Source organism: Elephantulus edwardii, unplaced genomic scaffold, assembly GCF_000299155.1.
Source record: "Elephantulus edwardii isolate Elephantulus edwardi_28Jun2011 unplaced genomic scaffold, EleEdw1.0 scaffold00065, whole genome shotgun sequence".
Classification (NCBI taxonomy): Eukaryota; Metazoa; Chordata; class Mammalia; order Macroscelidea; family Macroscelididae; genus Elephantulus; species Elephantulus edwardii.
Window position 1 is genome coordinate 7,542,713 of NW_006399815.1, and position 23,361 is coordinate 7,566,073.

At 39.0% G+C, this 23,361-nt stretch overlaps 1 protein-coding gene across 1 annotated transcript in view; it reads left to right on the forward strand.

The window, feature by feature from the left end:
- Nucleotides 1-9,590: 9,590 nt before the first annotated feature.
- The window catches only part of PUS7L (pseudouridylate synthase 7 homolog (S. cerevisiae)-like), a 31,936-nt gene continuing 18,165 nt past the window's right edge, over nt 9,591-23,361 (forward strand). Inside the window, exons 1-3 of the mRNA XM_006888185.1 lie at nt 9,591-10,500; nt 13,546-13,705; nt 17,129-17,321. Coding sequence (XP_006888247.1) covers nt 9,591-10,500; nt 13,546-13,705; nt 17,129-17,321 — 1,263 coding nt within the window. The remainder of the gene's footprint in view (nt 10,501-13,545; nt 13,706-17,128; nt 17,322-23,361) is intronic.

Here is a 23,361-nt window from a genome sequence, read left to right on the forward strand (position 1 = left end):
GGCACATAACAACAATAACAACAACAACAATCCTTTGATAAGCAGAAAGCAAAATTAAATGTTTAACATCAAGAAGGAGAATGAAAAATCTAATGCTACTTGTTCAAGGATTACCACTAGAAAGAGGAAAAGCAGAACTTAATATTCTGTTTTTCTCTTCTTGGATGATATCCTTGATGTCTCACAACTCAGCTTGTCTTTGATCATTAGAGTTCAATGTTTCAAACCAATTTCAAAATGATTTTGATATTCAGGTGGGATAGACTCAAGAGCATATTTTGGTTCTCAGGGACTTGTTTTCATTTTCTTTGGTCTCAATTAGAACTCGCACATGAGTAATGAATGGCCTGTTCCACACTCCACCACTGGCCTAGTTTTGACTGCTGAAATTGAGCTGGTTCAACGATTCCTTCCACAGAAACAGTCTATCTGATTCCTATTCATCAAAATTTCAGTCTATGTGTAAAGTGGTCACTTTTGTTTTATAAAAGATGTATTTTCAATGAGTCAATCACTGAACATACAAAATGTGATCTATTTCTAGCCTCATATTACTACAGTGTCAAGAAGACAAAACAAAGGGAAAAGACACAGAAATAAAAGAACTAAACAAAAGTATTTAAAGGGTAGTTTGAGAAGACAAAGCAAAGTATTGTGTGCAGAGAGCTGGAACTGGAGAACAAAAAAGGAAGAACTTGCACTGCATTTTTCAAGCAAAGAGAAGTGAAAAATAAATTTCACCCTAGAGATATAATACCAAGGGAGCTCTGGTGCCCTAGTGGTAAGAAAAGGTACTGCAATCCCAAAAGCACTGTTAGAATATAATAGATGGTGAGGGAGGGGTGATGGACAATATCTTCCAATGCAATTTACTGCCTCTGAAAACCTGCTGGAGCATCAGCTATGTTTGGTTCAAATTCGTTGGCATGCAACAACATGGGACATACTGTTGAATGATCCAAGAACCATCAACAGAAGATGGAGAGAATGCAGAGTCACTGTACCAAAAAGCATTGACTGTCACTGAAAAATTTCATGAGGTACCACATGAACAAAGGCCTATTATAATGAAAGAAAAAGTTGAAGCTGCACTGAAGGCATTGCCAAGAAAATAAGGCTCCAGAATCGATGGGAGACCAACTGGCATGTTTCAACTAACAGACTCAGGTCTGGATGCACTTATCAGTCTATGCTAGGAAATGTGAAGGACAGTTGTCTAACTGAATTACTGGGAGAGATCCATATTTGTTCCCATTCCCAAGAAATGTGACCCAGCAGAATTTGAAGTGACCAAATAGTATCATTAATATCACACACAAGCAAAATACTACTGAAGATCATTAAAAAATGGCCAGAACTGTTACATAGATAGGGAACTGCCAGATTCAAGCAGGTTTAACAGATTCAAGGGTTTAGAAGAGGCCATGGCACCAGGGATATCATAGCTGATTCTAGATAGATTCTGGCTGAAAGTAAAAAATTTATACTCTATTGACTATGCAAAGGCATTTGATTGTGTGGATCGTAACAACTTATGGCTAAACTGAGAAGAATGGGAATTTGCAGAACACTTAAAACCTATCTCTAGACCAAGACGCTGTTGTGTGGCCAAAGCAAGGGAACATTTTTGTTGTTGTTGTTGTTAGGTGCTATTGAGTTCCTGCAACTCAAAGTGAACCTACGTATGTACATTAGGTTTTAAATCTGCCCTATTCTGAGCCAATCACATCAACTCCGACAGACCTAATCCCATTTCTCCAGTCACTGGGTCAATCCATCTCATCCTTCATCCTGGGTCTTCCTCTCCTGGGCTGTCTGTCCCTCCACCTTTTCAAACATGATGTCCCTCTTCAAGGATTGGTCCCTCTGGGCCATGTGCCCAGAGTATGTGAGACAGAGCTTCAAATCCTTGCCTCCTGGAAGCAGCCTGGTTTCACCCTCTCTGTAACAGACCTGTTTGTTCTCCAGGCAGTCCACAGTTCTTTCCAGCACCACAACTCAAAGGCATCAATTCTCCTTCTTCATCATCCCTAGTCATTGTCCAGCTCTTTCATGCATATTTAGTAATTGCAAAGATCAGGATCAGGATCAGGATCAAGACCTGGATCAGACGCATCTTAGTCTCCAGATTAACATCACTGCTTTTCTGTACTCTGGAGAGCTGTCTGACAGCAGACTTTCCCAATGCAATGAATCTTTTGATTTCCTGACTGCTAGTGCCAAGAATGTTGATTATAGGACCAAACAATCTCTTCTCCGTTCATCATGAAGCTGTCAGTTGTCCCAGTGGTGAAAATCTTTGTCTTCTTGATGTTGAACTTCAATCCATATTGAAGACTACAACCCTTGACCTTCTGTAGCAAACACCTCATGTCCTCTTCAGTTTCGGCAAGCAAGGTTGTGTCATCTACATAATGTAGGTTGCTGATGAGTCTTCCTCCAATCCTGATGCCCTTTCCTCCTCATAAAGTCCAGTCTCTAGAATATTCTGTTCTGTAATAAAGATTGAAAAGGTTTGGAGATAGGACGAACCACTGATTCACACCTAGGAACATTACATGATTTAAAAATTAAGAAAGGAGTCTGTCAGGGCTATATCCTCTCTCCATACTCATTCAATCTGTATTCTGAGGAAACTCTTTGGAGCAGCTGGACTCTAAGAAGAGGAATATGGCATCAAGATCAGAGGAAGACTTATTAATAACCTGTGTTATGAAGATGACACAGCCTTAATTGCTGAAAGTGGAAGACTTGAAGTATTTGCTGCAGAAGATCAAAGAACACAGCCTTCAATATTGTATCTCAATATCAAGAAAAAAAAATTCTTACCACTCGACCAATAGTCAACATCATGATAGATAGGTGGAGAAAAGACTGAAAATGTCATCCATTTCACCTTGAATTCACATTCAACATCCTTGGTACCAGCAGTGAGGAAATCAGGAGAAGTATTACACTGGGAAAGTTTGTAGTTAGGAATCTCTCCAGTTATTGATGAACAATGATGTGAGTCTGAGAACATGATGTGAGTCTGAGTACATCTGATTCAAACCACGGGGTTTTTCTCAGTCACTTGCTATGTGTCTGAGAGCTGGACAGTTAATAAGGATGACAGAAGAATAACTGATGTCTTTGAGCAGTGTTGCAGTAGAGTACTGAATATCTCACGCACTGTAAAATGAACAAACAAATATGTCTGGGAGAAAGTGCAGCCAGAGTGTTCTTTGGATGCAAAGATGATAAAGCTTGGTCTCACATACTTCGGGCTTGTTGCTAGGAGAGGCAATTCCCTGCATAGAGACATCATTCTCCGAAAGGTGGAGGGTGGGCAAAAGGAAGGCAGACTGTCAACTCAGTAGATTGACAGTGACTGCAGCAATGGGCTCTAGTGTGACAGGAAGTGTGAGGTTGGCACTGGATAGGACAGGGTTCAGATCTATTGTTCACGTTATGAGTTGCACCTGACAACAACAATATCTTGTTAGGATTCCTTCAGCAGATAGATTTTTGAGGCACTAACAGCTATCTGTTCCCATTCCGAATGGCTGATGTGTTTTCAAAATTTGATTTTTAACCTTTGTCTCTTCACTTTTTGCTTCCTGGTGATAAGGTATACTTACCTGGTTTTTACAACGAAAACCTCTTCAACAAATGGTGCTGGCAAAACTGGACTTCTACCTGCAGAAAGCTGAAACAGGATCCACATCTCACACCATACACAAAAATCAATTCAAGGTGGATCAGAGACCTGGGAGTAAAGCCCAAAACCATAATGTTCATAAGAGACAAAATGGGATCAAGCTTAGAAGCGCTAGTCCAAGGTATAAAGAGACTGCCAAAACCAGAAATGCACAATCTAAAGAGGATATGATTGATGAATGGGACCTTATAAAGGTTAAATGTCTGTGCACAACGATTCTTGACTTTCTAATGCCCTGGAAACTTGAAAACTAAAAAAAAATAAAAATTAAAACATCAACCCCTAAAACAAACAAAAAAACCACACCAAAAATAACCACCAAACTATAAAGAAAACCCTACAAACAAACAAAAACGTATCTTGTGCGAATGCAGAGGTCCTTACATGCTTTCCACTGCCGGGTACTGAATTTACTTCCTACTTCTCGAGAAAAAAAAAGATTTCATCTTGTAAAGGAATTCGAGAACAGCTTTGGAGTTGAGATTCCTTACTCAGTGAAATATGATTGAGCCAGTGGATAGCTGGGGGACACCCTTCTGTGCAACAACTTCCTTTCAAGAAGGGCTTTTAGATTGCAATTTTTATATTACAGCACACGAGGTCTTGATGCTGAAGCAAATTCGGCCAATGCAATCTACTTCCTCTAACTTTTCCAACTTTGAAGACAAGCCTTAAAGAGACTTGGGTCTGAAACGATCACACAAGCCTGGAGTTGAAGGTAGGCGGGAATGCAGATCAACCTGTGGCTATCTAGATTGAAAGAGTCACAGATAAAGGGAATCCCTTACCTGTCGGGGGTTTAAGGCTCTGAGTGCGGGCGGGGCACCTCCTAGCACAGCCTGTGGAGGTGCAATCCCGGAACTGGGAAGCTGGGGGGGCGGGAGGGGGCGGGCACACCAGGCCAACCACGCCCACAATCCTCGCTCACGCCCCGCCCCTGCCCGTCCTCTCTGAGTCTTCAGGCTCTTTCACTAAGAACCTCGGCTTTGGGCAAAGGTGCCTCTTCACTTGGGAGCCTGCTCCTTTAAATGACCAGCTGTCGGAGTAAATATATGCGACTTCCGGGCATGCGCACAGCATTATGCAGAGGCCTGCTTTTCCCCTGGATGCCAGGTAGTTCAGTCTTGCGCGTTGCTTGCTGCTTGTACGGCTTGGGGCTCCATTGTGGGTCGAGTAAAAAGTTTTTATTAGTTATTCCATCCGGAAGACGAAGGCGACGTGGGCACAGCCCTATCGTGATCACTATAGTTGAAATTGTATTGCCACGTATAGTTCAAACTGGGAAAGAAGCAATTGCTTCTGATGGTATCGGGACACTCGGCGACTAATGAGAGCAGCAGTACAGGCTTCTCTGTTTCTCTGGGAAGGAGAACGGCAAATTTTGGCAGTTAGAAAGGAATCTTGGAAGAGGAAGCTCACTTGTTCCGTTTGTACCATTTTCTCGGAATCTCTCACCCAGTAATTTCCAACTATGGGTCAACTGCACTAACTCAGTACCCACACCTTCACCTGGAAATTCTCTTGCTTCAGAATTTGTATTACACTGAGTGTATATGAATTTTTACGTTTAGTTCTTCTTGAACTCCTAAGGTTTTTAACTCTCTACAAACTTCATATCGATTCAGGTCTTTGCATTTGGTCGCTCTTACCAAGACACCTTCCCCCTGCCATCACAGTCTCCTCCTCCTCAACTTGCACTAAATATACCAGTATCTTAAGAATAGTTTTCATATGATACTTTTTCTGGGGAGGGAGAAGGTCATTATTCTTCTGTTCTTTCTCAAGCAAATGTCTGCAGCTCCATTGTTTTAAAGTCCTCAACCTCTTAATAGATGGTTCCTGGTCAGTGTCATTACCATTATCTTGGAAAGCATTTTTAGAATTATGTTGGATTCTAAGTCCTGGCAGGGCATTCAGTGACACAGTTTGCCTGTAGTGCAGCTGTATTTTCCAGAACTGTAGTAAAAACCAAAACCCAACCCAACCACTTCCCCCTACTTCTTTTTCTCTAACACAGTGCATATTTGTTTGTACCATTTTTTAGTGTTAAGCTTTCCATTTTGTTTCTCTTGAACTGTTTTGAGGTTGCACTTAGATGACCACTTCTAGTATGTCTTTCCTTATCTCACAGCAGAATAATATTTTTTCCTTTCTCTTCACTCTTACAGTTCTTATTTTGTATTGTTTCATTCAATAATGATTTTTTGCCGAACATGTGCTTGACACTGTTCTAACTGTGGGGAGATTGATGCTGAATTAGATCAACAAGTTTCCAATACTCATAAGGCTAACATTTTGATGAAAAAAATTGTAAAAAAAAAAGGAAAAATAGGAAGCATAATTGTAAGGAAATACTCTCTTTTTTGTGTGTGCAAATAGTAATTTGCTAATTATTGGTCTAGGAATACCACTTTGAAGTTATGTTGTTGTTGTTATGTGCCATCAAGTCATTTGTGACTCATAAAGACCCTATGTACAATAGCTCTGAACCCTGCTCTATCCTGAGCCGATCTCACCGTCTCTGATAAATCTGCACTCGTTACCTCAGTTATTATGTCAGTCCATCTCATCCAGAGTTCTCTCTTGGGCTGTCCCTCCACCCTTCTGCATATGATATCCTACTCCAAAAATTAGCTCCTACTGGGTACATGACCAAAGTATATGAGAAGGAGCCTCAAAAGGAGCAGCTTGGTTTCAACAAGACAGACTTGTTAATTCTCCTGGCAGTCTATGATGTGTTCAATACTCTTCTCTGTCACTACAACTAAAAGACATCAATTCTTCTCTGTCATCCTTGGTTATTGTCCATTTCTCAGATGCATAGCAAGAAACTGTTTAGACCATACCCTGGATCAAGCACACCTTAGTCTCTATACTGACATCCTTAGTCTTCACTCTGGAGAGGTCGCTGACAGCAGATATCCCTAATGCAATTAATCTTTTTATTTTCTAGTTGCTAGTGCCAAGAGTGTTGATTGTGGATCTGAGCAAGCTGAAATTGTTAACAATCTCAGTCTCTTCTCCATCTATGACAAAGCTCCCACCTGGCCCAGTGGTGAAAATCTTTGTTTTCTTGTTATTGGGCTTCAGTCTATATTGCAAACTACAGTCTTGATCCTCTACAGCAGATGTATCAGGCTCTCTTCAGTTTCAGCAAGTAAGGTTGTGTCATCTGCATAACACAGGCTGTTGATGATTCTTCCTCCAATCCTGATGCTTCTTTCTTCCTCATAAAATTCAGCTTCTTGAAAAATCTATTCTGCATAAGACTGAAAAAGTATGGAGACAGGACATATCCTTGTACACTCCTTTACTGATGAACAAAGCACTGTTTCCCTGCTCTGTTCTGAAGATTGCCTCCTGGTCCAAGTATAGATATTGCATGAGCACAATCCAATTCTGGGAGTCCCATTTTCCCACAATTTGTTGTGATCCCAACGGTCTGACAGGTATATGGATGAGGAAGGGACAATTTAAGCAGCATGTAGAGTTAGTGCAAAAAAACTGAAGCAGAGTAATAGAGCTGGTGTGTAGTAGATAGTTAGGAAAGGTAAGTTTGGTGGCCTACTGGTAAGAAGCTGCACTGCAATCCTGAAGGCATTCTGTTTGAATCTGCCAGTTGCTCCATGGGAGAAAGATAAGCAGTCTCTTCCCATGAAATTAACTGCCTCTGAAAACCTGCTGCAGGGTCAGCTACGGGTTGGTTTTGATCCAGTGGTATACAAAAAGAAGAAGGTGATTTTAGAGATAAGATGGGGTCCAGAGCCATAGACTTTGGAAGCCAAAGTGAGAAATTTGAATTTTGTTATTTATGTGACTAGAATGTTTTAAAGGGAGCTCTAGTTGCAAGAAGTTGCACCCAGTTTGAATTCACCAGCTGCTCCACAGAAGAATATGGACAATCTCCTCTCAAGCAATTTAGAGCCTCTGCAAACCTGGTCACCTAAGAGTTGGTTCCTACTTGATGGTACATTACAAGCACAGAAGAATGTTTGAAACAGTTCTGATATGATTTGACTTACCTTTAAAAATATTCTTTTTAGCACTAGAGAAAGTGAATAGAAGTAACAGTGGTTAGAGGTTTTCACAATGTCTGAGAATTGATGGTATAGAACTAATACTCTTAACGCTGTGTGCCATTGAGTCACAACAGACCCATAACCCAGTGGGTTTTCAGACGGAGTAAAATGCATGGGAGAAGATTGCCCATTGTTCTTCCATGAAGTTGCTGGTGCATTTGAACTGCATGTCACTGTGATTGCAGTGCAGCTTCTTAACACCAGGCCACCAGAGCTCCATTGCAGTGACCACACAGACATCCTGGACAATACAGTTAAGGGGTTTATTAGGTAAGTCAATAGGCAATAAATCAGTTTGGCAGCAGGATCCAATCTCGCAGTCCAGACAGCTTCACAAGTGAGATTGTATGTCCTTTGACCTTCAGCCTCAGGTCACTGACTTAGGTCATTATTACAAAATTTCTTTAGTCCCACTAGTTATGCTATCTTCCCTCCAACTTCCAGCAAGCTGGGGTGAAGACTTCTGGCTCTGACTCGTGGGGCAGCAGTCCCAAGTCAGCTCTGTCTTATGTCAGTCTCTGGTTCTCTGCTAAGGCTACTTTTCCTCTTATATAGATGTTAGTCTGGCTCGCACAGGACTCTTTGGTCCTGAAGGACATGTACTGCTTCCTCTTTATTGTTGGCGTCGAGATTGCCAAGATCTGAGTTGGAACTGATTCATAGCTGACTTTCCAGCTTGTGTTCAGATGAGGTAAATTGAATGGGAGGAGATTGCACATCTTTGTCCTGCAGAGCAGCTGATGGATTTGAACATTGTGCTTTTAGGTTGACAGTACACCACCATACCACTAAGCCACCAGAGCTTCCTTCTATAGATACACTAACACCCTGTTTGTAGGATTCTGCAGATCCATATGGCACAAAATTAATTAATGGCTAAGAAATTTTTTTTTTAATAATAGACCTTTTACACTATAGCTGACTTCTTAAAGATTTATAGCCTCAGAAACTTGATGGGAAGTAATTAATTTTGTAAGTAAAAATTGACTCATAAGCAATAGTGGGTTGGGTGTGGATTTTCCTTATCACTTTAGAGTATTCTATCTTCTCCTTGTGCTCTCTCCTGTCCTTGCCCCACTTAGCTATAAAAATCTAGACCTAACTTCTCTTAAAATGAATGAAATTTTCAGGTCTTCAAGTGAAGTTTTGGCAAAAATTATAAGCAGTCGATGTTCTATTTGGTGGCTTTGTGAATAGTATCAAGGTAACCTTGAAACTGACCCATTTTCAACCTAATAACATTGTTGTTAATGTGTCGTCGAGTGGCTTGCGGCCCTATCCTGTGCCAATCTTATTGTCTCTGACATACCTACCCTCATTATTCCAGTCACTGAATCAATCCATCTCATGTCTTCCTCTCTTGTCTTGTCCCGCCACCTCCCAAGCTTGACATTTCTCTCCAAGGACTGGTCCCTCCTTGCAACATGTCCAAAGTATGTTAGATGAAGCTTCAGAATCCTTGCCTCCAAAGAGCAGCCTGGTTTCACCAACTCCAAGACAAACCTGTTCTCCTAGCCATCCATGGTATATTCAATACTCTTCTTCAGTACCACAGCTGATATAATAGGAAAAAAGTCTGGGGTGAATGAAGAGTCAGATTACAGATCACCAGTTATATCAGAAAATGTGGCTATTCTTGGTATATGAAAGTCAAAGGACAAATGCTATGCAGTCATAAATTAAGTTATTGGTGTTATTTAATTGAACTTGAAATTTAAAGGGATAAAAAGATTTTCATAAATCCAGATAAACTTCATCTTTTTGTTTTCTACAACATCTTTTTGTTTTCTTTGTAGGCATCATATTTAAGAATGGAAGAGGATACAGATTTTAGAATCAAGTTCAGTTCTTTGTGTTATATTAATGATCATGTTGGATTTTGTGGAACTATAAAGAGTTCACCAAGTGATTTTGTTGTTATTGAGATTGACGAGCAGGGACAGTTGGTTAATATGGTCAGTGATGAACCTCTTAACAAGATTCATAGCATACCATATCAGCCAAATACTTTTGCCAAAAAACCAAAACTAAATCGTCAAAATTTAACCTTTGAAGAGCCTAACCAAGAACTTGATACACTAACTAAATGCTTGGGCGGTGACCCAGATCTTCAGTCTGGCTTAAAATCTGAAGATACTAACAAAGATGGAACTTTGAAATGTGCCGAAGAAAAAGCTGATGTATTAGGTTCCTTATTAGATGAAAAAACGAATGAATTACTGAGTCAGTTTGCCTGTGATACAAAAGAAAAGTGGAATTGTACAACTGAGCTGTTTGGCCCACCTCCTGAATTCTCATTAGGCAGAATCCTTGACAAAACCCAGAGGGCCAGCCTGCATAGTGCTGTTAGGCAGAAATTTCCTTATTTAATAACTGTAGGGAAAAACAGCGAAATTATTGTAAAACCAAACCAGGAGTATAAAGAACTCTGTCACTTGGTATCAGAAGAAGAAGCATTTGACTTTTTCAAGTATTTGGATGCAAAGAAAGAAAATTCCAGATTTACTTTTAAACCTGATACAAACAAAGATCACAGAAAAGCTGTTCATCATTTTGTGAACAGAAAGTTTGGGAACCTGGTAGAAACCAAATCTTTTTCTGAACTGAATGGCAATGCTGCTCATCCAAATGTCGTGATAACAGTGAAGTTTCGGGAAAAGGCACACAAGCACAAGAAAAGGTCTCTTCTTGAAAGCCAGGAAAGAAAAGTTGTTTATACAGGTAATTTGATAAGTCATTATTTTATTTTAAGTAAATTTAAAAATTGTGTGAAAGTTGAATACTTTGAATTGAGTACATTTGTCAAAGGTGTATTTAGGAGGGGAAAGAAGTGCAGTGCTAAAAGAGAACTTTGAATACAAAAGAACAAAACCTTTCTGAATGTGAAAATACTTATTGTTATTCCAGCCTCTACAGGTAGCACATAATGCTTAAATTGAGAAGGGCTTGTAGACAAAAGCAATCAGGACAGCCAACTCAAATAGGAGATCTAGGGTATGATTATAAAATCCTGTGTTAATCTTTGAAAGATCCATAACTGTGCCTCCAAAAAAGGCTGTACAGACAAAAGGCTCTCTAGGAATTGGGGAGCTCAGGTGACTTAGTGGTAAGGAGTTGTGCTGCCACCCCAAAGACTTGCGGTTCAGGTATAGTAGATGTTCCATGGGTAAAAAGATAGGCAGTGCCCTCCCAAGCAGTTTACTGCCTTTGAAAACCCCCTTGAGGGTCAGCTATGACTCTGTTCTGACTTGATGGTACATAAAAACAAGAAGAATGACTCAGATCCTCTAAGTAATTCAGGAGTTCTTTCATGTTTGGTTGAAACATGAAAGAAAATCCAGCTTCATATAGATAAATGATTGGGGAAAGGGAAATTGAGGACCTCCTGAAATACTACCGAGTGAAAACACCAATCCCATTGCCCTCGAGTTGATTCCAACACACAGAGACCTTTACTGAATTTCTGAGACTGTAATTTTTTTTCCATTTAAAAAAAAAAATTTACTTTGCATGAATGTTTACCAAGTAAATTGGCTTTTTATTCAAGCATTTATACACATTTTGTTTTAGAACAATAGTTATAATGTTGTTATGTGTCTTTGAGTCACTTGAGACTCACAGTGACCCTATGTACAACAGCTCTGAACTCTGCTCTATCTTGAGCCACTTCATTGTCTCTGGCACTCACCCTTCCTCATTACCACGATCACTGAGTCAGTCCATCTCATCTAGGGTCTTACTCTCTTGGCACTTGTCCCTCCACCTTTCCATGCATGATGTCCCTCTCCCAGAACAGGTCCCTCCTTGCAACAAACCCAATGTATGTCAGATGAAGCTTCAAAGCCCTTCCCTCCAAGGAGCAGTCTGGTTTCACCCTCTCCAGGATGAATTTGTTCTTCTAACAATCCATGGTGTATTGAATTCTCTATTACCACAACTCAAAGGCATCAGTTCTTCCATGATTCTTAGTCATTGTCCAGCTCTCTGATGCATAGCAAGTAATTGTGAAGACCATGGCTAGGATCAGGTGCACCTTAATGTCTAGACTGACATCATTCCTCTTCAGTACTCTGGAGAGGTACCTGACAGCAGATTTTCTCAAAGCTCTTACTATAATTGTGCTTTTCCCATTCTCAGTTCTTACCCACAATTCTCATTTCTACTAAAGCTTCTGTCTTATCCTACTTTCAGGGCTTTGTCCTTAAGTAAATGCTACTCTTTTGACTTTGTGGTTCCTTATTCTAAGAAGTGTCTTGCCAGAAAGGCCTGGTGGACTCTTCCATAAGGAGCTATCCTGCTAAGCCAAGGGCAATTCACTAGTCTCTTAGTGGGAGAACAGACAATAATTCTTCCATGCCAAACTCCAAGAATTGACTAGAGTCAGCTATGAGTTCCATGAGTAAGAATAGTCATTTTACTCAAACTGCATTATAATCTTACCACGAAGTTACCTTTTTTTTTTTTTTTTGGTACATTGTTAGTTTGAGTGTTGAGTGTTTTATTTTATACAATGGATATGCTTCGGTTTCAGAGGACCAGAGGTTTGTTTTCAAATACTTTTGGTGAAGGTACAGTGAAAACACAAAGTTAGGCCTTCTCGTTTCCTTCTTATATCTGCTCTTTGAAACTCCATTTCTGCCTGATTTCTGTCTTTAAGAATTTGGAAGTTCAAAAGCTCTCCTTTTATTATTGTACTCAGACTGTATAAATGTTCTGAGTTCAGTCTATTACACAAAAACACGCTGGGAAAATCTGTCAGCATAAGACCTCCCTAGTGGGGTTTCTGCTGAGGGAAAATATATTTTCATATTGTAAAAGTTATGAATTCATTTGACTTATTTCTATAAACATAAATAGCATTTTCATAGCAATTTATCAGTATTCATTGTGAACATGTTAATTCTCAGTAACTCATAAACTCATTGCTGGCAGGTCAGAACTAGCTCATAGTTGGCCTTCCAGTGCATTTTCAGAGGCTATAAATTGCACGAGAAGAGCTTCTTCCCTTGGAGCTGCTGGTGGACTTAAACTGACAGACGTTCACTCTTGGGTTAGCTGTACAACTCTGTAAATATCAGTAGATACTAATTTTTAAAAACCCCAAACCTGTTTAGGTCTACAGTAATTTATATGAGTTATAATCCTTTGGGGTCCTGAATCCAAGAAGTTTGAGAACTAATTAGAAAAGGTAAGCTACTTTTTGAAAATTAAACCATAAAAACCCTGTAGGTCACAAGAGAATAGTCTGGTAAAGTGCTGGAAAATAAGCCCCTAAGTTGATGAGAAGTCTTTCAAAATACACAAAGGGCACAAAAAGAGGGAAGAACGTCAAGGTGGTGAACATAACTCATCAGCAGTAAACAGCCTGGAATAAGTGGAGGGCACTTATTTCAGAAAAAGGGCCAAATATGCAAAGATAGAAATTTCTTGTCCGTCCAAAAACTACGAGACGTTCTTTGAGTCAGAGTTATAGGTAAATGAAAGTAGCCCACGCAGAGACTGAGGCCCAATAGAGAGGGAATTGAATGTCACTATAAGGAATTGGCTTTTTTTTTTTTTTTTTGCTATAAACCTTTGATGACTGACCGATAATTTTCAAATAACATTAACTGAAATTTTTGAAGCTGATTTTCTGTTTATATTAAAAAGTCCTCATCATACTTTGTTTAGATTAATGATTTGCATAATTATACTAATCTGTTGACTGCTAAGAAATATAATTATGTTAGGAGTCTTGTATATGATCTAGGATTATTTTTGTTTCAGCTTTCACCCTACAAAAGGAGAATCTGGAAATGTTTGAGGCCCTTGGCTTTTTGGCTGTCAAACTTGGTGTGATTCCTTCTGACTTCAGTTATGCAGGTCTTAAAGACAAGAAAGCTATCACCTACCAGACAATGGTTGTCAGAAAAGTCACCCCAGAGAGGTAATAAAACATTGTGTTAAAGGAGAGAATTTTAATCTTCATATTTAATTAAGATAATCCATAAAGAACCCACAGTAATGTAGGAATATTTGAATCTCATTGTGAAAATTAATTAATTGACTGCACACTCACTTAGCTGCACATTTTGCTTTTGTTGTTGTTGTTGTTGTTGTTATGTGCTGTCGAGTCATCTGTGACTCATAGCGACCCTATGTACAACAGCCCTAAACACTGCCCTATCCTGTTCTAATCTCACCATCTCCGACACACCTACCCCCATTACTCCAGTGACCGAATCAATCCACCTCATCGAGGATCTTCCTCCTGCGCTGTCCCTCCACCCTCCCAAGCATGACGTCTCTCTCCAAGGATTGGTGCCTCCTTGCAATATGTCCAAAGTATGTAAGATGAAGCTTCAGAATCCTTGCCTCCAAGGAGCAGCCCGGCTTCACCCTCTCCAGGACAAAACTGTTCCTTTCCTTAGCAGTCCATGATATATTCAATACTCTTCTCCAACACCACAGCTCAAAGGCATCAATTCTCTTTCTGTCATCCCTAGTCATTGTTCAGCTCTCTGATGCATAGCAAGTAATTGACAAGACCATGGCATGTATCAGGTGCACCTTAGTCTCCAGAATGACATTGTTGCACTTAAGTACTCTAAAGAGGTCTCTAACCGCAGACTTTCCCATTGCAATATGTCTTTTAATGTCCTGGCTCTGGTGCCAAGAGTGTTGACTATGGAGCCAAGCAAACCAAAATTGTGAACAGTCTCAATCTCTACACCATCCATTGTGATGCTGCCAATTGGTCCAGTGGTGAGAATATTTGTTTTCTTGATATTGAGCCTCAAACCATCCTGAAGACTGTAGTCCCTGATCTTCCACAGCAAATGCTTAAGGTCCTCCTTAGTTTCAGCAAGCAGGCTTGTGTCATCTGCATAATACAGACTGCTGATGATTCTTCTTCAATTCTTCCCTCAATCCTGATGCCACATTTCTCAGATTATCCTCCCAGATAATCTGTTCTGCATAAAGATTGAAAAGGTATGGAGATAGGATATAGCCCTGGCGTACACCTTTCCCAATTTTGAACCATGCATTGTTTCCGTGCTCGGTTCTGATGACTGCCTCCTGGTCCAAGTATAGGTTTCACATTAGCACAATCAAGTTTTCTGGGATGCTCATTCTTCATAGAGTTAGCCACAATTTGTTATGATCCACACAGTCAAATGCCTTTGCGTAATCAATTAAACAAAGATAGACATTCTTTTGGTACCCTTGCTTTCAGTCAAGATCCATCTAACATTAGCTACAATATCCCTAGTACCACGGCCCTGTCTAAACCCAGCCTGCACTTCTGGTAATTCTCTATTGATGTGCTGTTCTAGCAATTTTTGGATAATCTTCAGCAGAATCTTGCTTGCATGTGATATTAATGATATTGTTTGATAATTTCCACACTCTGTGGGATCACCTTTCCTTGAATGGGAACAGATATAGATCTCTTCCAGTCAGTTGGCCAAGTGGTTGTTCTTCAGATTTCTTGGCACAACTTGGTGAGCACATCTAGGGTAGCATCTGTTAGTTGAAATATGTCAGTTGGTGTACCATCTATTTCTGGGGCCTTATTCTTAGCCAGTTCTTTCAAAGCAGTCTGAACTTCTTCCTTCATCACCATAGGCTCTTGCTCATATATTGTTTCATTAAATTCTGTGTCTGCCAATTCCTTTTGGTATAATGACTCTGTATACACTTTCCATCTTCTTTTAATATCGTCTAAATAGAATTCTATCTTAAATTTATATTTAAAATATGGGCACCTGCAGAATGAAAACTAAGAGGTAGCAGAGTTTGGATAGATTTTTGTTGTGTGTAAAATCACACATAATATTTAAACAAAGATTCTTACCCCTGGACCAAAAGGCGGTGTCATAATGGATGGAGAGGAGATTGAAACTGTCTAAAGCTTCACCTTGCTTGGATCCACAATTAACACCCTTGGTATGAGCAGTCAGGAATTAAGGAGATGCATTGCACTTGAAAATCTTCAGTTAGGGACCTTTCCTAATGAGGAGTAGCGATGTTGGTTTGAGGACTAAGGTACATCTGATTCAGGCCATGGTCTTTCCAATTACTAGCTATGCATCTGAGATCTGGACATTGAATAAGGATGACAGAAAAAGAATTGATGCCTTTTAGCTGTGGTGTTGGAGAAGAGTACTGAACATTCCATAGATGACCAAGAAAACAAATAGATATGTCTTGGACAGGGTGCAGCCAGAGTGCTCTTTGGAGGGAAGAATGATGAAGTTTCACCTAACATATTTTGGACATATTCCTAGGAGGTGCTATTTCTTGGAGAGGAACATGATGTTGGAAAGGGTGGAGGGTTGGCGAAGGGAAGACCCTCAACTAGGTGGATTGACAAAGTGATTGCTGCAATGGGCTCTTGTGTGTCAGAAAGTGTGAGGATGGCACAGGACAGGACTGGGTTCACACTTTTTGTTCATAGGGTCACTATGAGTCGATGGCACCTAACAGCAACAGTAACAACAAACACTAAAAATTTATATTTTGTATACCAAAAAAAACCCCTCATTATTATAATGTATAATACATATTAGATTAAATCTAGAATGTAGATTTAGAATGTCTTATCAGCTCAATTATATATTTTAAATTTATTGTTGTAATTGTTAAAGTGATGCATGTTCATTGCCAAAAATTTTAATAATAGAGAAAAACAGTCTTAAAAAGAAATAAAAAGTCACTAATAATTGTTGCTATGTGCTATCGAGTTGCTTGCGACTCATAGCAACCTTATGTACAACAGCCCTAAACCCTGCTCTGTTCTCTGCCAATCTCACTGTCTCCTACACGTTAATCCCCATTACCCAAGTGACCAAATCAATCCATGTCATTGAGGGTCTTCCTCTCCTGCGCCGTCCCTCCACCCTCCCAAGCGTGATGTCCCTCTCCAAGGACTGATCCTGCCTTGCAACATGTCCAAAGTATTAGTTACCTTTCTGTATTCCTTATTTGGAAAGTTTCCTAGTTCCATCTCAAAATTACTGTGCTACAGGAGAGCTCCTGATGTTTGCAGATACATTTCGCCAGCTTCTGTGTCCTCCTTGTTCCTTCTCTCTCTCCCTTCTGGACTGACTGCAACTCTGCAGTACCTCAGCTGCCACCTGGAGTTCTGAGATCTGTCTGTCCTTGTTTTTGCTCATTGTTTGGTGGGTTAGCTGCTGAGGTAGTAGATGGGAGGGCTCAATCAACTTTGCCCTCTAGTTTCCCCTCTACATTACCATTCTGATGTTACAAGTGGCTGTCAGTGAAATACAATTTTCAATTTTTTAAAAAAAGTAAAAGTAATTTTTAAATGTTAAGTTTAACTGGCTTTGTGATTTACCACTTACAGGTTGAAGAGTATTGATAAAGAAATTGAAAATAAAAGAATGAAGATGTTTAATATTAGATCTGTAGATGATTCACTTAGACTTGGTCAGCTCAAAGGAAATCACTTTGATATTGTCATAAGAACTTTAAAGAGAAAAAATAATGATTCTGCACATCTGGAAGAAAGAATTTTAGAGGCAATAGAAAATGTTAAGGTAAGAAAACTCATTTCTAAATAGAGTATTACAGAGAATTTTCCTACTGTATTAAAACAAGAAGTGAGGCTTTTCTTTTTCACCTATGTATACAGTCACATGGCTTGTATCTTTTCTTTTTTTTATTTTCTTGTATCTTTCACTTTTCTATTAAAACCAGACAGTAATATATTTTTTTTTAAAAAAATTCAACATGGAGTTATGCAAAGGACAAAATTAATTACGTTGGAAGAGATTTTTGTTTGTTAACATCTTCCACATAGAGCAGAATTTTAGGTAGAGGGATTTGTATTTTGAAATTTTGTTGAAAATTCTTTTTAGAATACTTTAGTGTAAAAACAGTAGCAGCTAGTATAGGGGTGGCATCATCTCACCTCCACTAACTTCAAAAGGGGGAGAACCTCTATCAGCAACATCAAGCCTGCTCCTTTGAAGTCAAATAGAGCTCCCTGCTCCCACACCTCCCTCCTCTGGCTCTCCCTTCTCTGCTGCTTTGTTTGCTAATCTGATACAATGATTACATAGGATTCACAGACTATATTCATGATTATGGGTTTTATTAGGGAAGTTAACAAATTACAGTTCCTTTCTCTAATGTCTGATAGAATGTATTACCTATCTTTTGTTTGACACTTAAAAGAGAGAAATTTCTATTAGGAATCATTTTGGTGTTAGTCTACTTTTCTTTCATTTTTATGATCAGGAAAGGGGATTGAGAAGCCCTCAAATCAGTCTTTCACTCTCTTTAAGAAGAATAGAAGATATTTTATGTGTATGATTGTGCATGATTTTGGTTTTTGTTACAGCAGAATATACACCATTTTAACAACTTCTGTGTGTATGGCTTAGTGACATTGATTAAATTAGTTAGTTACACAACCATTCTCACCTTTTCAAATCTTTCTCTTTCTCTCTTAACATAAATTCACCGCCCCCTAAATTTCCTGTATAATCTTTTAAGTTGCTATTGTCACTTGATTTGCAACAGATAGAACTTAAAAGAGCATAATGCTCAAAGCAGACACTCTTTATTAGTTAAGTTGTTTCATTTTTTAAAGACTTCAAGGCATACTTTTAGGCTTAAAAATTATCATAGGGCCATAGTTTACCTTTTTTTATCAAGATTCTTGAAAGAGTCTTCAGATGTATTCTTAAGAGGGTTACATTTCTTATCCTTATGAACCTAAAATTATGTAAGTTTTATCTGATCCTAAATAATCGGGATGGGAGTGTCAGAGACAGTGCAATTGGCACAGGACAGAGCAGAGTTTAGGGCTGTTGTACATAGGGTCAGTATGAGTCGCAAGCGACTTAACGGCATATAACAACAACAACAACAAATAATTTAAATTCATAGTTTAAACTTTCTGTTTCAGGATAATATTTTTATGAATTTTCAAGAATTTAAAATATTTAACTATGATGTTTAAAACAGGAGTACTCGATCTCTGTGCAGTTGACTTTTGTGAATGACATGAGCCAAGAATATAGTTTCTTTTGTACCATGCCCATATATAATGTCACAGCATTTTTTATTGAACAGATTTTAATTTCATGCTCAATAATAATTGTTGGCTGAATAAATATATACTCACCTCATAGATTCTGGAGGACTCACCTTTTAAGAAACCATATAGGCCAGTGGGGATCTTTTATGTGTGAGAATATATTTAACCATTGACTGATTTCTTTAATGTGAAATTAATACGGAATTAATTATCTATTAATTTTCATCTTATTCTGAGTAAAAATGTTTTAAAAACGTAGTCTCGAGAGTCACTTCCCTTGAAGAAGTGAGGTCTTTATCCCCTTACCTTAAAGCTAAACACTGCAACTGACTAATAGAGTCAAGAAAAGAGATGGCACACTATTGTCTGGAACCAGGCTTTAAGAAACTGGTGGCTTTCCATTCTCTCAGGGTGCTTACACTTGGATACCATGCTGGTGAGGAAATCCAGTCACTCTTTGGAAAGGAGATGACAGCTAGCATGAACTTGACAGCCATGTAAGTATTCAGACTTCTGTCTTGGAAGTAGAAGCCAGTAAGTTCTGGGGTGATTTGTTATGCAGCAATGGAGACTGGCACAGATTTTGTTTCCTGGAAGAAGGCTTCTATTATAACTTCTATTGCTGTATAACAAGTAGCTTTAAAGCTTACTTGCTTCCAACTCCAAGATGAAAGTATTAAAGGATAGCCCCAGTGGCCTCGTCCACAGAGAACTGCCCTGCTAACCTAGAGAACACACCTCTTTAACAGTTCCAGTCCACTAGTGACTCACTGGGACAAAGGTGCTTAATCTTCCCTTGTGCTATTTACAGATGCAGAAACCCAGGGGAGGATCAGTTATGAGTGTGTTCTGACTCAACAAAAATGTTTTGGTTTTTTTTGTTTTGTTTTTAGTTTTAAAAAAAGTTAGAAAAATGTTATTGAAATCTGGGGGAAACTAGACCTTTATTATTGTGACAGAAAGTTATTTTTTGTGATACAACTTTTCTGCAGTAATGTGGAAAATAGGAAGTACTGAGATTTGCAAGCAGAATATAGGAAATAACACTTGGTTCCTTGTCATGTACAATGATAAGATGTGATAGAAGGGCAGAGGACTAAAGAAAGAAATACATAAAAGGCTTACTAGATTTAAAAATTCTTAGTATTTCCAGACAGCAGGATAGTCTCAAAAAAAAATAAAAAGCAAAAAACAAAACAAAACAGAGCTTCAGAGAAGAGATCAGATTTGTTTTTTGGGTAAACAGTTCATCCCAGTGTGTCTACAGTATTTTGGTTTAGCACCAAGAGTCCTGGGCCAGGAAAACCTCTTAATAATGTAAATGAAAAGCAAAAGTTTTTTGTTTTGCTTTTAATTGTGGTAAATATTTAGGTAACATTACCGTTCCAACAATCTTAATATATACAATCAAATTGAAACACATTGCTTTCAAGTTAGAACCAACTCATAGTTGACCCTCCAGCAAGTTTTCAGAGACAATAAAATCACATGGGAGGAGATAGCTTATCTGTCTCCTACTTCAAACTACCTGCCTTCAAACTGCCTTTGAGTTGGCAGCACAACTTCCTAGCAATTAGGTCACCAGATTCAGTGATATTAAATATGTTTATTGTGTGGTGTTCAGCCATAACCATCAACTCTTCCTGAATGTTCCCATTATCCCGAAACAGAAGTTTTGGACCTGCCTGTAAAAGCCAGTCTCTGAGACAGGTATAAGATGAGCAATAGCAAGAAAGAGTTGCACTACTAGGCCAAAGGCCATACCTCTGGTGGTTAGAATTACTAGTGACTCCTTGGGAGAAAGATAGACAGTCTCCTTCCATGTGATTTACAGCCTTGGAAACCTAATGGCGTGTCAGGCATGAATTGGTTCCATCTCAATGGCAGTAAGCTTGAGTTGTTCTTATACATTGATATATAAGAGACAAGGATATTGACTTCCCAGATCTGCCTTTTTATCTCGGAGACTGATAAAGGTTATAATGGGAAGGGACAGGTTGTTGTTGTTGTTAGATGTCATGGAGTCCAGTACAACCTATCACAACCCAATGAACAACAGATCTGAACCTTGTCCTATCCTGTGCCATCCTCATCTTTTCTCACACACTTGAGTCCATTTCTTCAGTCACTCTGTCAGTCCATCTGGTCCATCCACCTTTCCAAGCATAATATCCCTCTCCAGAGAATACCCTATCCTAGCAACATGCCCAAACTCTGTGGGACAAAGCTTTATCATCTTTGCCTATAAGAAGAACTCTGTCTGTCTTTGACCTTCTCCAAGACATAACTGTTTATTCTTCTGGCAGTCCATGGAATATTCAGTACTTGCTTCCACAAGCAGAGCTCAAAGACATTAATTTTTCTACTGTCATCCTTACTCACGGTCCATCTCTCAGAGGCCTAGCAAATGACTGAAAAGATCATGGCCTGAACCAAGGTGAACCTTAACCCTCAAACTGACATCATTACTTCTCAGCAATTTGGAGAGTTCCTTGATGGCAGATTTTGCCAGAGCAATATTTCTCCTGATCTCTTGATTGATAGTTCCAAGGGTATTGATTGCAAGATGAAGTAAGAAAGAAAGAAAGAAAGAAAGAAAGAAGATGAAGTTGTTGACAGTTTCAACCTTTTGTCCATTATGATGTTACCTATAGGTCCAGTGGTGAGAATTTTTGTTTTCTTGATACTGAGATGTAATCCATGTTGGAGGTTTTGTTCTTTGATCATCTGCACCAAGTGTTTCCAGTCCTCCTCTCTTTCAGCAAGCAAGCTTGTGTTATCTGCCTAATGCAGGTTCTTGAGTCTTCCTGGGATCCTGATGCTACATTCTTCTTCCCAGAGTCTAGTTTCTCAAATAATTGCTCAGCATACAGATTGAGTAGGTATATAGAGAGATGCACACCTTGATGCACAGCTTTCCTGATTTTAAACCGTGTAGTGTTCCTTTGTTCTGTTTGCAGAACAGCCTCTTGGTCTAGGAATAGGCTTTGCATAAGCACAATTAAGTGTTCTGCCTTCTCATTCTTCTCAATGTTAGCCATAATTGTTGTGATCTACCCAGTCAAATACCTTTGCATAGTGAATAGAACACAAATAGATATTCTTCCGGTATTATTTTCTTTTAGCTAGAATCCATCTTACATCAGCAATGATATATATCCCTGGGGCCATGACCTCTTCCAAATTCAGCTTGAACTTCTGGCTGTGTATGTATTGTTCTGGCTGTTTTTGGGTGATCTTTAGCAGTATCCTGCTTACTTTGTGATATTAATGATATTGTGTGATGTGTTACCTTTCTTGGGAATGGGGGAAAATATAGATCTCTTCCAGTCAGTTGGCCAGGCAGCTGTGCACCAAACTTACTGGCATAGACTAAGGAGCATTTCCAGGCCTGCATCTGTTATTTGAGCGAACCATGTCAATTGGTATCCCATGGATTCCTGGAGCTGTGTTTTTACCAATGCCTTCAGTACCACTTGAACATCTTTCTTCATTACCACTGCCTCTTGGTACTTCCTGAATTATTTCAGTGCTATTTATTTATTTTTGGTACAGTGATTTTGTATATTCCCTCCTCTTCTTTTGATGTTTCCTGAATCATTCAAGATTTTTCCTATAGCATCTTTCGGTATTGCAACTTGAGGCTTGAATTTGGTTTTCATTGTTCTTAGCTTGAGAAACACTGAGTGAGTTCTTCCCTTTTTATTCTTTAATTCCAGCTCTCTGCATTTTCTGTTATAATACTTTGTCTTCTCAAGGTGTTCTTTGAAATACTCTATTCAGGTCTTTTACTTCAGCATTTGTTCCCTTTGTTTTGGTCTAGTGCTATTTTCAGTCTCTTCTGTCATCCATTTTGTTGTGTTTTTTTTATTCTCCTCTGCCTTTGTAATGACATTTGCTCTCTTCTTGGGCTGTATCCTTCACGTCATTCCACAACTCATCTTGCCATTGATCATTGGTAGTCAGTGTTTCAAACCTCTTCTTAAGTTCAGGTGAGATAGACTTATAACCATATTTTAGTTCATGTGGACTTGTTTTCATTTTCTTCAACCTCAATTTGAACTTGTATGTGCATAAGTGATGGTCAGTTCCACAGTCAGCATATGACTGCTACTATTAAGCTTCCCCAGTGATTCTTTTGTCAGATGTAGCCAGTCCAATTCCTATACAGTCCATGAGGTGAAGTTCATGTGTAAAATAGCCATTTATGTATTTTAAAGGAGGATTTGCAATGAATAAATCACTGAACGTATAAAAGTTGATCATTCTGTTTATAGCATCATTTCTATCACCAAGTCCATACAACTACCATTCCTTCTTTATTGCTTCCAACTCTTGTATTCCAGTCATCAGTTATCTTTACTGCATTTTGATTGCATGTTTGGTCAATTTACAACTGCAAAATTTGGTATAAATCTTCAGTATCCTCCTCCTTGGATTTAGCTGTGATGTGTCTGTTTGAATATAATGGGTCTTCCTTGTGGTGGTGATGGTGGTGTTGTTATGTGCTGTTGAGTCGCTTGCGACTCATA